General features: G+C 36.7%; 2 protein-coding genes and 1 long non-coding RNA gene across 5 annotated transcripts in view; 1 reads left to right on the top strand and 2 right to left on the bottom strand.

The window, feature by feature from the left end:
* Window positions 1–6,986, bottom strand: part of tmem266 (transmembrane protein 266) — a 55,606-nt gene extending 48,620 nt beyond the window's left edge. Inside the window, exons 1-3 of one of the 3 annotated variants that reach the window (XM_066667700.1) lie at window positions 6,262–6,986; window positions 5,505–5,570; window positions 3,412–3,523 (exon numbers count right to left, since the gene is read on the bottom strand). In XM_066667700.1, coding sequence (XP_066523797.1) covers window positions 3,412–3,425 — 14 coding nt within the window. In that variant the 5' untranslated portion in view covers window positions 3,426–3,523; window positions 5,505–5,570; window positions 6,262–6,986. Of the gene's footprint in view, window positions 1–3,411; window positions 3,524–5,504; window positions 5,571–5,786; window positions 5,910–6,261 lie in introns of those variants that run through there. The other 2 variants (XM_066667698.1, XM_066667699.1) reach the window with 2 other exon arrangements.
* A 1,903-nt stretch (window positions 6,987–8,889) lies between these two features.
* LOC136694286 (uncharacterized) lies at window positions 8,890–12,436 on the bottom strand. Its single transcript, XR_010802170.1, has 3 exons — window positions 12,260–12,436; window positions 9,584–9,652; window positions 8,890–9,038 (listed from the first exon to the last, which is right to left on the bottom strand). It is a non-coding gene; the product is annotated as an uncharacterized lncRNA (long non-coding RNA).
* LOC136694285 (pro-neuregulin-4, membrane-bound isoform-like) lies at window positions 9,973–13,875 on the top strand. Its single transcript, XM_066667704.1, has 5 exons — window positions 9,973–10,036; window positions 10,801–10,884; window positions 11,120–11,213; window positions 12,295–12,447; window positions 12,546–13,875. The coding sequence occupies exons 2-5, from the start codon at window positions 10,875–10,877 to the stop codon at window positions 12,661–12,663; spliced, it is 375 nt and encodes a 124-aa protein (XP_066523801.1). The 5' UTR covers window positions 9,973–10,036; window positions 10,801–10,874; the 3' UTR covers window positions 12,664–13,875.
* Window positions 13,876–14,679: the final 804 nt, after the last annotated feature.

The following is a 14,679-nucleotide window of genomic DNA, read 5'->3' as shown; positions in this document are numbered from 1 at the left end:
GTTACCATGACAACAAGCATCACGCTAGTCAGTGTGAGATGAGCATTGTATTATTTATACCCCGTTTCTGAAAAAAGATGGAACTTTCTGTCTTGCTCAACACTTGATATCTGACTTTTTGACACATCTCTCAATAAACAAACAATAGTGTATACTGATAAATATTCTGTAACTTCTTTACTCTTATTTTGCCTTATTATTTCACACTAGACAAAGTGTGTTGCAGGGATCAAATCAAGTTGGAATGTGACAACACATTATATAATTTCTGAGTATGTTTGTCCATTAAATAAAGGGTCAGGAGCATTAAACACACACACACACACACACACACACACACACACATTATTCTATTTTTTTGCATTATACAAAAAAATCCTATTTATGGAAACATGGTTTGTGTTTACTTTAAAGTCATGGTAGACTCAGGTAATCTTACTTTACATGTACTTAGAAAAGAAAAGGAGGAAGATGCCATTTTTTGCAACATGTCAGCTGGATGCCAGTTCAACATCCAATGACAAAACACATATATAAGGCTGTCCAGAGTAAAGACTGGTGGGAGTAGAAGTAAAAGCAATTCACAGATTTTATGTGTAGGCAGAATTTCAGTATGTCATTGCAGCCTTTATGGTTTTATGTGGCTTAATGTCAGATTATCTGGTTCCCACAAAACACATGGTAAGAGACCCAATACTAATTATAATGCATGTTGCTGTTAGCTTGTACGTTAGGCTCTTATGCCAAGTATTGAATGTAATCAGGTACAGGATATTCACCTTGATAAATGGATGGAAATTGTATTCGGATTGGCCTCAGTCCAAGTAGTCTATTTCTATTGAGGACTATGCATTAACTTCTGTTTCAATTAATTAATTTCCATAAGTAGAAACTGTTGCAATCTGCTGTTGTAAGTATAACAGCTGCACTATTGACAAAAATTATCAAAGACCAGAACAAAAACATTCACATATAAATGCTTAATTTACCGTAGAACATTCTGTACATGCCACACATACAGGAGAGAATCTGCAGAAAAGAAACATTTACAGCAAATCACCCAATATCTATAAACTTAGGAAATATCTGATTAATTCTTTTTTTCATTCATTCATTATCTGTAAGCGCTCATCCAGTTCTGGGTCGCAGTGGGTCCAGAACCTACCTGGAATCATTGGGTACAAGACGGGGACACACCCTTCACAGGGCAACACACACACTCACACATTCACACCTACGGACACTTTGGAGTCGCTAATCCACCTACCAATGTGTGTTTTTGGACTGTGGGAGGAAAACGGAGCACCCGGAGGAAACCCACACAGACACAGGGAGAACACACCAACTCCTCACAGACAGTCACCTGGAGCGAGAATCAAACCCACAACCTCCAGGTCCTTAGTACTGTGTGACTGTGACACTACCTGCTGCGCCACCATGCCGATCTGCTTTAATTCTTGCATAATGTAAAGAAATTTCTAAAATGCATCCAGTACTGAGGGATATATAAAACCTTCTGTGTTAATCAAATACATAGCATGTGTGGCAAAATAGTAAAGTTATTTTACATTTTATTTTTTTCTCTTGCTGCTATAGAAACATGTGTAAATAATGAGTTTAATGAGGAATGATGTTTAGTTGGTGGGTCTGCACAGGATAACAAATCATCACATCTGACAAACAACACCTCCATCAGCCACTGTTCCAGGAGGTCTGCACTGATCTGTTCAGATTTGTTTGCCCTGACCACAACAAGACACCAAGAGGGTTGCCCCCTAAATGATGAACCCTTGCACTATATACAACACAAAGCCTTTTTATGAATAAAAATCTTTTTATGATTAAAGAAGATGGAGAATCTGGCTTCCATTAGTGTTGGTGCTGCTATATGTGATTATAATTAGACATTAATAAAACAAATATAACGTTCAGAGTGCAATTTACACAAAATTGGAAAATAAGAGCAGCATACAAGGAAATGGATCTACAATCCATTCAGTCACTGCATTTCTATACACATCACTGCTTGATTTGTTTTGATATATCAGTGTTATTATATTTTGTGTGAGATTATTGGACCTCAGTTTGTGATAAACTATTTTTAACTCTTTCAAGTCTGCCATAAGAGCCTATATCATACAGAAAACATAATTATTTCTGATAATTTCAAGTCCAGTGTGATTTTTTAATATTAAAAATATAATATAGACCAGGGTTGTTTAATGCAACGTGCAGTTACAAAACTGGACACATTCCTAAAATTTATTAGGAATAAACAGAAAGTTTCCAAGCAACAAAAGATTTCTCATAAAATTACCACCCTGAAATGTACTTACATCATGCATTAAAACATGTCAATATTACAAAAAAGATGAATACTAGCAATAATATCCATAAGAATGAAACTAATTTCTTCAAATTTAACAAAATGCACATGCTAGTCTGTTGTGTTTACTTTAAATTAAAATTTTAAATGTGAGTGTGAATGGGCACAACACAGCAATACAGCAGCTAAAGATGAATACTAGATTAATGAAGTCACTGTAACCATGATCAGGATAAATCCCCACAAACTTTACTATTGAAACGCATTCAAACTGCAGTTTTATTATAATCAGCACATCTGTTGTTTTAAAGCTGAGACTTCAGCAATAGGAAATGCTTCATGGTCCTAGTAAAATTTTGCAAAATGTATCATTTTATCCTTTATTATATTAGTTGAACGTGTTTTAATGATTGGTGAGCATAGAAGCCCATTCCTGTCAGAAAGAGGAGAAATAAAAAATGAAAATAATTATTTATTAATTAATAATTATTTAAGAATTAAAACCATACTTTAAATCATAATTTTTAAGTAAAGACACTTGTTAAATAGACTTTGTATCTTTTAAGAGTGACATATTTTCTCAAAATTGTAATGTATTATACATCCCAATTTAACCAAAATGACAAATGTCTGATCACCAGTAATATGACATTTGACTGCACTGAAAAACTCAAACAAAATGACTATTCTAAAGCAGCAGGGCTTGGTGCAATCAAATCAATGTAGCCATTCCCAGTCAAAAGTGCTGACTGCTGTGGAACATGTAAGAGGAAAATAACTTTTAAAGCCAAATGACTCCTGATAGTGACACCACAGTAATTGAAACTGTGTAAATGCAGCAGTTTAATATACAGACCCCACCCCTCCTACATAACCACACACACAAACACACACACACTCTCTCTCTCTCACACACACACACACACACACACTCTCTCTCTCTCTCTCACACACACAAACACACACACACTTCTTTTCTGAGGTGCGCAATGCAGACAATAGTTTTCTTCATAGTAACTTGCTCTTGGTTGCTTACTCAACAAATTCCTTTATCAGGTAGATGGTGTGGACTGTAGCCTACTTACTGTGGGTGGCTCATGGTGAGGGCTGCAGTAGACAGCGAAAAGAGCTCCACAGTATAATCTCCCAAATTCAGGCTAGATGTTGTTGTTGGAGATGAGCTCACTCAAACCAAATCTATGAAGAGAGCACAAAATAAAATGAGTCATTTTTTGCATAGATAGGAAAAATTTATTTTTTAAAAAGGAAAAACGGACAACTCCAGTGAATCAGAAGTGTGTCTAAAACCACTTCATACCCTGTGGTTTGGATTTTTAAATGAGTGAAGGGAAATACTGGCTAGCAAACCATCAATATAGTGAAATCAGTACCTCCTCCACATGTGAGATACTGTAATATATAAGGGCTTTATTTGCTCCAATTCATCCACTTGAATGTCAAGTTTTTATGTCATTTATAGTATTAATTTTATTCTAGGAATGTGGTTAGACATCATATTTGCCGTTGTTAAATTAACATTTTGAATGTTAAATTTTAACACTGTCCAATTTAATATATTTAGTCTCAAACACAATACACCAGTTCTTCATTTTTTAGATTTATTTTTCTCACTGACATTTATTTATTTACTTAGTTTTTATTAATTAATTAATTATTTAATTAATTAAATTTTTGAATGTATAAATTATTTTGATTATTTGTCAACAGATTTCGATAGCTAACATGATCCCTCTTGAAATTTGGAAGTGTAGGAATAAGAGCTTCTAACAAAAAGCTAGCATTTTTTGTTGTTGTTTTTTTTTTTGTTGGGAATATAAAGTTTAACACAAAAGCTATGCCTTTGTTTTTAAATCTTTGTACTGTATATTTAACCAAGGCATGTCATGTTCTATGTGCTCCTTTGGCCAACCTGGCTTGTGAAGAATTTCACAGACTACTCTATACATACAGGTCTTAATATTATATGCATATGTGGGCACCTGCTCATTACACAGGGCTTCATTCACATTTGATCAAAACCCTCCCCTCAGGGAACAGGGTGCATATTACTGTACAAACAGCACATTTTCAGCATGGCAAAGCATTATCCAAAGCTTGAGCCGCTGGTGCATCACTTTTTTCTTCCAGGTGCGATGAAGTTGTCAGGCTCAATCTGGACAGACATCAATAACAGGGACAGGCTCTAGAGCACAGTTACCCCGCCTTTCAATCATTTTCTATAAGATGTTTGTTTACTAAACATGCCAGAAAAACCCAGACTAAAGTGGGTTTAGTTGAGTGATAGCACCTAAAGCTGGAGCTGAGGTGGAACTACCACAGGAGACAAATCAAATTAGATTGCAGAAAGCTGCGCAGTGACCTTACAGCAGTATAATGCACAGGGTCATCCTACACCCAAGTTGTGACATACGTGGTGAGCAGTGTTCACTGATGTTAGATGTTAGAACCTACAACATAACATTTATCACTGACACAACAAAACTTTAACAAAATGTAATAAAAGCTGATACTAAATAATTTTATAATTTTTACTTGTCCTCAGGAAATCACACAATGTAAATGGTATCTGATCTTGAAGAATCAAGAAAAATAAAATGAAAACAATGCAAAACAAAAGGTTACACTTGATACACTCTCAGAAAACTGACTCTGGTGTTACTCTCAAGTGTGCATCTCCTGTTCTTTAATTAGGAAACATATTTATGTCATATTCAACATAGTAGAATTTTAAACATTGTTTTTTATACCCCATTTAATTTCATACCCCGAAACTGCATTATTTTAACAGTTTTAAAACAATATTATTTTTTAAATAGTTCTATAATGAAAGCTTTCTTTTTTTTCTCTCATTCTGGAGCAGAGTATGCGATGAGTCTTTAGGTAACACAACTGGACATTAAAACCACTTTTGTACATATTTAGTGATAAATTATATACCTGCACATTCCATTTTTTCTGACAGTGCAATTTAAAAATAACTTTGCTACAAAAGGTGAATGACGCCATAGAAGAACAATGGTGGTTCAACAGAGAACCCTTTTTGCTAATATGTTACAATGGGTAACAGTAAAATTAGCATTTTTATTTGTCATTCGCTATAATTTACTGTGGCTGAAGGTTTCAGAAATACAAAAATAGCACCAATGTTTCAACTTACATCAGAGTCCATTGTAATGGAGGGCTGCTGATTAGGAACAAAGGATCCAGACATTTCTTCCCGTACCTGTAAAGAGAAGAGAGGCTCTGTAACAAGGACGCTTGCAGCTCATTGCTGTTGGGCTCTGGTGGTCCTGTGTGGTCTGGTCTCACAATAAAACTTTGGCAGCTAGACACTCTCACAGTTACACTGGCCCAAAGGTACACAACCAAACGACTGACACATTTTTGGGAGGGAAGTGGTACTTTTGAGGACAAATATAGCATATACATTATTTCGTACCATGATACAGTTTTCATTAATACTTTAGCTTTGTCAAAAGCAGCAATTCTTGGAATCTCCTAAGTTCCAGTCGCGTGTAGGCTCAAGTCAGAGGCAAGACGAAAAACAGTGCCCTCGAAAAAGGAGTGGAATGTGGTGCACTTTTGTCATTTTACGAGGGCCTAGAGGACCTAACCCGTCAAGTCCGTCTTCTGATTAAAAAGCATTAGCCACTAACAACGCGAAGACTCGTCGCTGAGAAAGGCCACGTTTTTTTTACTCGGTGAGGGGGAATCACTGGAACATGAAGATGACAAATATACACCGATTGAAGCATTAAAGCGACAACTGATAAAAAAATAAATACAATAAAAAATTAAAGAAAATACGAGGGGGGGGGAGTAATTTTCACACGAACTGCAGCTGGAGACATCCTAAAACAAGTGTCAGGTTGCTTATTTGACACCGAAAAGGGAAAAAAGAAACACAAACCTACCTCTTGTTATTTAAGGGGGCGGGTTACATTGTTGGAAGTTTAATCGTGTCTCCCTCGCCCTCGTGATGATGATGATGGTGATGATGATGATGGTGGTGGTGGTGGTGGTGGTGGTGATGATGATGATAATAATGTCTCCCTAGCCGATGAGCTCAGGGCTGTTAGCCTAGGCTGCTCGAAGCATCCGCTCTTCTGCTGCCTCTTCTTCTCGTGGCTTAAAGGGCTGCTATGGAGATGCATCAAGGTGGTCATCGTTCATGGATGTGCCGCGAGGGGTCGTCCAGTGCAGTGGGCAGAGAGGAGAGGAGCATGGCTGAGGCTAGAGCCTAACTGATGCTGAGGCTGGAGGAGGGCACTGGGAATGTGCACACGGCTCACTCTTCACTTACGGGGGCTTCCCCTCGAGCTCCCGTCACGCCAGGGACTCCATGCGTCCAGCCAGGAGCTGTGCAGTCCAGTCCAGGTGCTGAAATGACCGATCGCGAAGCTCCACAAGATGCCGCTCAAAAGCACAAGCGTCCAGCGCCCTCCATGCATGTCCAGTTCGCCAAATGCCCTCCACAAGACAAAACCTCACTCGACTAGAGCACCTTAGTGTCCACGCCAATGCAAAGCGAGCAGGGCCACCTGGCTATCCGCGGTCATTTCTGCAATCCCACTCCCACTCCTCCTCCTCCTCCGCCACTCGTGCTTGCTTCCAATGGAGGGGAGAAAAAAACGTGACGACGTCCTCCCTCCTCTCGACGTTAATTGGTGTAAGTGTTTGTCATTCACATTTCATTACTACTCCATGGTTAAAGGACGCGTCCATCAATCACGCGAGAATCTGCTCGCTCGTGTTTTAGTATTTTGTCGAGGGTCCTTGTGATTCCGCTTCCTTCCATGCCAAGGGTGACATTGAGCTAGGCTGCTCACAGAAATGCCTCTAATTATTCACAAATGACTAATGGCTAGTCATGGTGTGTGTGTATAGAAGACTGAGAACATGTGTGTTGGAGATATAAATAGACCATGACACAATTTCCAGCCCCCACGATGTGCTCTCATCACAACACCAAGGATTTTAGGTCTTCACTAAAAACGCTAACTAATGTTAACATTATAAATTGTGTGTCAGTATTCATTCTCCTTGTCTCACATAAGCTACACTGTATACTTTTATAGTGTGTAGACAACTCTTATTACCAACACACAGAAAGAAAATGGGTCACTCTGGAGCTCCCACATATGAAGATGCCATGTTTAATGCTGAGCATAAGCAAGTAGGAAGGGTTGAAGAAGTAATCATTCAACACCAGAACCTGACCTCACGAATGCCATCAGATCCTCACAACAATGTTCCATCAACTAATAAAGGATAAAGGATCTCTAGAATGGGAAGAGCCATTACCACAGCAAATCCATATTAATGGTCTTAATGTAAAAAAGAAACAGATAAGCAGGTGTCTCTCTGTTCAGGGAGACCTCATGTAGGACGAACTGTCTCTGACCAAAGACACAGCCATCACCAGAATTTCCTCTAAATACAGAAACTAGGACTGGGACAGACCAGGGAGGCTCTTTTGGTAAAGAATAAATGGTAAAACATGTAGACATTGATGGAAGAGCTGAAAAGAAGGTAGTGCTTGAGGGGTATAAGATATTGATATATGTCAGATCCACAAGACTAAAAGAAAACTAGAGAGACTATATTTTTTTGTAGGACATGCTATACATACATGGTAAAATATTTTGTATATACCTTAAAGTGTTTGTTTTTGTGGAGATTTTTTTAAGAAATTAGACAAAAATAATCCTCTATAAATACACAGGGCTAAAAACCAAAAACAGTTATTAGAGGTAGAGAGATCCTGGCTCCAAACAACCATGCAAAACTTGGTAGACCAACAAAACTGTCCCCAACTGCACTTAAAGCTTCCATGTTTAAGAAAATCAAGCTTCAGATCTGAAAAAGAATCCTTAAATTTTTATGTCTAGTGGTGTAAGTAATAAATTCAGTGAGGGTGCTGAGGCTACCAGGAACCACACTACATTGTAGTGCCCAGGACCCAGTTATTCCCATAAGTAAGTAAACAGAAAGATTAAAGTTGTTTGAATCAAACATCTTAATCATATGGTAGGTTTTGGTGGTTTTCCTAGAATGGCAAGTAGGTTTTCTGTAAACTCTTTATTGGTTTAAGTGTCTTAATGGGTCAAGGGCCTATAGTTAGTGCTGAAGGGGTTAAGGAGAGGTGATGAGGCAAAATGTGACCTTACAACTAAATCACAAAGAAGGAAATTTTATCCATCCATCCATTCATTATCTGTAAGCGCTTATCCAGTTCAGGGTCGCGGTGGGACCAGAGCCTACCTGGAATCATTGGGCGCAAGGCGGGAATATACCCTGGAGGGGGCGCCAGTCCTTCACAGGGCAACACACACGTAGCCACATTCACTCACACACTCACACCTACGGACACTTTTGAGTCGCCAATCCACCTACCAATGTGTGTTTTTGGACTGTGGGAGGAAACCCACGTGGACACAGGGAGAACACACCAAAGTCCTCACAGGGAAATTTTATTTCTGCTGAAATAAAAAAAAAAAAAAACAGAAACACAACACTATCTCTGATGCGCATGCCCACAACAGCCTCTTAAAGAGGCTGAATGCCCTTAGAGTCTCACGACCTGTCCGTGTGTGAATTAGGTCAAAGAGTCCGCAGTGGCCCCTAGAGTGCATCATTTTTTCAGTGTGTGCTCAGTGTGGGCCCAGTGTTGAGAATCTCCATCATTGTCCTGAAAAAGACATGTCAAAAGTCATAAACACTTATATGTCCTCAGTGCTTTGCTGTTGTAAATTATTATGCTTACATTCACCTTTTTGAAATTTCATTATTTGGGTTTTACTTTCTATTATTTATACCTTTGGAATTACCCTCTTTGGTCTTACTTTCCTTTATATTTCTTATTGTCAGCCCCCTTTGAAGTATATGAAATTTTGGGGTCCTGTCCTTTTCCTAATCTTTTGATATGATAGCAAGTCCACACTAAATAAACCTCATTTCATCTGTATTCCTTTTGTGTTTCCTGTCCTATTTTCTTGGTGGCAGAAATCAACAACTTCCAGTGATGAAAGGAGGAACAAAAGAACAATTTTGAAAGATAACATTGATAATACATTTACAATGTACAATGTACTCAAAACCTCAAGGTGTTTCTGTGGTAAAGGATGTTTCTACTAACGGTTTTCAGGTAGTAAACACACATTTAGTGTCTGTGTGTCCTGTGTGAAAGAATGTAAACAAAAAGAGTTAATAATGTTCCCACAATTCCACACATACCTGTGGTCCTCTGTGAACTTCCTTTAAACATAGCAGACATAGCTGAGCTGGTCACCAGATGTCATCAGCCTACACAAGAATAGTCTCAGCTAGAGCAGGTCGTCATTCATTTACACCAGACCCTATGTCTTTCCATAATAATTCAAAGAAAAGGAATGGCTTAAATGAAAACAAAAAGTAAATTGGTAGGTTTGAAATAAAGTCTTGGTGGTTTATGAGTGGATGTAAAGGGTTATTAATGTAGGTATCCATTTAGATGTACGTACCATCTTTTACCCGTAATAATCAGTGAGCTAATTGATTCATTCACAATGTGGACAAACAGCAACCACAACATTTCTGGAATGCTTGTATAACTATGAGTGCAACTTTCCTTTCACAAGTCACTTCAGCAAGCGCCAGTAACTCCCCTGGACACATAAACGCAGATTACCTGGGAACTTCTCCGTTCTGGTAAGGCATTCGCAATTTCTCAACTATTTCCTTAAAATAGAGCTTGAAACAACTTTAAGATAATATACAATCTAAAACAACATACGTACTGAAATAAATATTTGGTGAACAGTCATATACAAAAAATTATTTCAGTTACTAAACACACTCTCACATCAGTGGGTACAAGACCATTATTATTATTAGTGGGTTTTAAACATACAGAAATGGCATGAAGATGCCCCAGAATGCAATAATAGACTTTGCTTGTCAGTGTGTTAGCTTGTCCATTCTTAAAGCTCTTCACAGTGAAACCAAGTATTAAAACGACTAATACCTATAAGTCTAATACCTATTTCAGCTCAATATTTCTAGCCACAACATTTAGGATAATTAAAAAATAAAAATGAACTGTATTTATATTCAATTGTTTCATTTTAATGCCATTTTGTTTCCATATTTAGAGCCTCACAAGCTTAAAAACTAAAATAAATATACTTTATCTAATACTATAATATATTTGATCTAATACTTGTCATTTGCTTATAAGATATATTGCTTCTATCTTAACAATGACATATACATGTAGCATATAATGTACACTGAAACAACCAGATTTTATTCAGAAATTTTAGAGTAATTGTAGACCATTTCTATTACTCCTACACTCTTCATTAAATATGTACATGGTTTAAAAGAATGTTGGCAATACTTCTTGATGTCCTAATGATACAGAGTGGTTATTTCCAAGATACTGGAATGATGTGGACTTAACATGTGCTTAGTTATCAGGTGTAAGCAAAGGATAACGTGAAAAGAAGGAATCTTATTGGTGACGAGGCTTTCTTGAGTTAAACCCATGATGGCAGGTAAAATCACAGAAGTAAATCATTAACTTCACTGTAAATAACATATAAGGTTCACACTATTACTATATACACCTGTGATATATTCTAGTCTAATATATCAACCATACAAAGGATAATGTATGTTTGTTATCAGAAAATAAAATGAGAAGTTATTATGTTTTCTGAATTTTGTAAATACAGTCGAGTGAAAAAGAATATGGCTAATAATCCTCTCTTCTGTTGTTGCCTTCTATAGAACATGGTGACCCATGCACTGGGTCAGATGTGTCCTACTGCATGAATGGGGGAACGTGCTTTAAAATTCCCACTGTGTCCACACCCACATGTGTGTAAGTGTCTTTTATATAATTTCGCTGAAAGACAGACAGTAATGGCTATAGAACGTCTGTAAATAGAACAGTGGAGTTGGGTGCAGCTCAGAGCAAATATTTCAGCCTTGCCCCAAGGAAAATGTAGGCCATTTCTAGAACAACTTATAAAAAAAATAACTTCCAAAAATAGTCAGATGGTCCTCTGGACTTTAGTTCTCTTATTAACTGTTATTCCGTTACTGTATTTAACATTCTCTACTTTGTGTACAATCTGCAACAAGAATATGTCAGTTCACTGAGGTAAAGCACAACTGATCCTTCATAGCTAACACGTGCTAATTATATGTCCACATGTATGTAGCCAGCCAATACAAAATTCAACTGCAATGAATTACATCTCTTTTAATCAGAGGTAGATTTGTAAGTAGATTAAATTTACCTAGTTACTTACAGTACAATAAAACTCTATTGCATTCATACTTCTCAATGTATTCTTAAAATGATAATTGTGTTTGTACCCAGGTAAATTTGTTAGTAATCTGCTTTTTACAAATTATTTACTTCTAGTTACTATTTCTAGTCCGTTTTTTTGGTGGGGGGTGGCAGGTGGTTAGTTTAATTCTGGTGAATTGGTTAAAAACCTGGGCTTTTTAATCTTGCTCATGCTTCTTACATAAGCAGTTCATTTTGGACATCAAGTATCTTAAACCGGAAGTATAGAGTCACAAATTCTACACAAACATTCGCTCCTGTGTTAATACGTTCTGGAGGAACTAAGAACTAACAATTTTGCAAATGTGTGTATAATTAAATCATTAAGTTGTACTGAACTGTTTTTTCAACGTTTGAAGGGAAATACTGGAGATGGAAATACTGTTGCTAAAAGTAACAGTTACATTTGCTCTGTGTTGGTGATAGGGAATTTGAAATAATCTTTAAAAGATCCATTTAATATTTTTTTTTTACTTTTTTGCTTGATCATTATTGCAATAACCAACATTAATTTCACTAAAAGCATGTGCTCAAGTTACTCTCAGTATTTAAGATGTTTTAAAGTCACTCACGTGGTGTTGAACAGTGAGCGTTACATTTCTCACAGGTGTGGAGACAACTATAAAGGCAGCAGATGTGAGCAATTCCAGCTGCTTATCATTTCAAAAGACAGCGAGGAGACAGGCATGATCGCTGGTGTGGTCATCCTCCTCATACTCATCCTGGTGTTGCTGGCCGTTCTCATCTTCTACATCTGCAAGTGAGTGAAAATAAAAGCATCTGTTGAGAACAACATATTTACATACAACTTTTTAAATTAAGTTTTTAAATATTCACGTTTTTTCTCTTTCATTTCAGAATGAAAAGGAAAGCAGCCCAAAATAAAAGCAAACAGAATAAAAATGGTGAAGAGTACTGGAAGGTGCAGTCAAACACCATAAAGGATACACCACAAGCAGCATTAAGCTTCATTTGATAAACCAGGACGCTTAAAGGGGAATTCCTCCAATGTTACAAAAATATCATTATAATTCAGTCACAGAGTGGTTAGATGAGAAATGGTTCATTGCAGAATATCTTTAAGATTTAAATTTCTTTACAGTAGTGTCACAATGTCTACAAGACTATTGATCAGCATAAATCATCTGAGATTTTAAGTCTTTTATAATGGTAGTGTAAAATTTGACCAAATACAGACTTTTTGGACATTCCCTGTGTGCCCCTCTCCGTGAGTAATGTCCATAAATAACCAACAATAACACTATCATAAAACAATGTCTAAAGCACCAAGTATCGTATTTGCCACTATTTTGGATAATAAAAAATTATTTTGAATGAAACATTTCACATTAATCCACTCAAAATGACTTATAATGATTTCATTATGCAAAAACTTTAAAAAATTAGTGGAAATTCTCTTTAAGTTGATGATGTGAACTTCTGCAAATGGCAGAAATGCAGTGAACACTTCTAAATGACTCTGTCTCTTACAAAACACATGTATCAGCTTTCTATGGCTTAGTATTTAAATTAAACCATGTACATATTTTCCAGTATGTTTTTAGAAGAAAATTTGAAATGTTTGAGTGAAATATGTGTCAGAAGACATTTGGGCCCAGGGTAATATTTTATGGTAATGTAATACATTTCAAATAAAATTACTATTCGTTGTGTTACCCAACACCAAACAAAAGCAACAATGTCTGTTGTGTCTAAAATATCTTAAAAGTCATCACACTTAATACTTTGATTCCATCATTCAGAAAACTATTAGACATTAATGTTTTTACACTAGTTTAACTGATCATCAAATATCATAATGAAAGCATATCAGTTATACTTCATGTGTACATTGTGGATTATTCAGACCCATAAACCAGCTATCCATTAATCACATATGAGTGTATTTGAACAGGTATGCACCATCTTGTGAATACATTCATTCATTCATTCATTCATTATCTGTAACCGCTTATCCAGTTCAGGGTCGCGGTGGGTCCAGAGCCTACCTGGAATCATTGGGCGCATACAATGCTTTGTAATATACAATATATATTTTTGCATCATATGAATAAAAATAAATTCTAACAGTATTAATGAACAAAATGTGTTAATTCCTTCAGTTGTGTGAACTAAATAAACATTATATATCAAAAAAAGCACAACAATAAAGTAAAACAAATAATTTTATGCCTAAGGGTTTTTTGTATCCTAATTTGTTTATATAAATCACTCTGGATAGTGTGCTGTACCAAGCAATGTGGCTAATCCGTTTGTAATTAGCTCAGTATCTTCATGTATGTTATGTACAGGGTGTAATCACGCACACATTTTAAATACAATTTTATGATTTTGAAAGTGAGCAATGTCATGAATTTACAGAGATCTCAGGAGGGAAATAAAAAGATTTACAAAACAAAATTCTTATACATTTTTAAAAGAAATCACATTAGTTTCCTCAGAGAAAATGCACTAGCTTCTAAAGAGACATCTGTGTGGCAAGAAGTAGAGGAGTCTCCATCTAGTGGAAATATCTGCACATTTCAGTTGCTTCTTCAGAAATGATAAGTGACTTGTCCACAAATACACAACTGACAGGATCAATAAACTTTAGTGTTAACTGTGCTGAATATCTGACTGTCTGCACATAATAGCAGCACCCAGCATAAACAACCACATACACTGAAAATCAGAGCATGACTATTAAAACACTGCACAAATCTGACATATTCTTTTTTATTTAAAACTTGCACAAGAGCAATGAACTTGCATAAGCGCTCCGTGAACCATGCTCCCACATATTAAATTTAAATAACACTATAGGACTTCAGAGTGGCACTATGTGCTGGCCCTGTCCACAGGAGAGTTTGATTCTCATCGATGCCTCAGCCAGGAGCGGGGAGCATGATTGGCATTGCTCTCTGAGTACAGGTAGCATGGCCCCCTCTTCTCCCATTTGAAGTAGTTCTTAGTTGCTGAGTTTAAGCACTAG

Source organism: Hoplias malabaricus, chromosome 4 (assembly GCF_029633855.1).
Source record: "Hoplias malabaricus isolate fHopMal1 chromosome 4, fHopMal1.hap1, whole genome shotgun sequence".
NCBI lineage: Eukaryota > Metazoa > Chordata > Actinopteri > Characiformes > Erythrinidae > Hoplias > Hoplias malabaricus.
The sequence above is the reverse complement of the archived record's forward strand: the minus strand, read 5'-3'. Positions and strand labels throughout refer to the sequence as shown.

Bases quoted from the DNA above. Each gene is read 5' to 3' on its own strand.
- LOC136694285 (XM_066667704.1), top strand. The intron at 11,214-12,294 runs GTAAGTGTCTTT...CATTTCTCACAG, and splicing joins GTGTCCACACCCACATGTGT to GTGTGGAGACAACTATAAAG. The intron at 12,448-12,545 runs GTGAGTGAAAAT...CTTTCATTTCAG, and splicing joins CTCATCTTCTACATCTGCAA to AATGAAAAGGAAAGCAGCCC.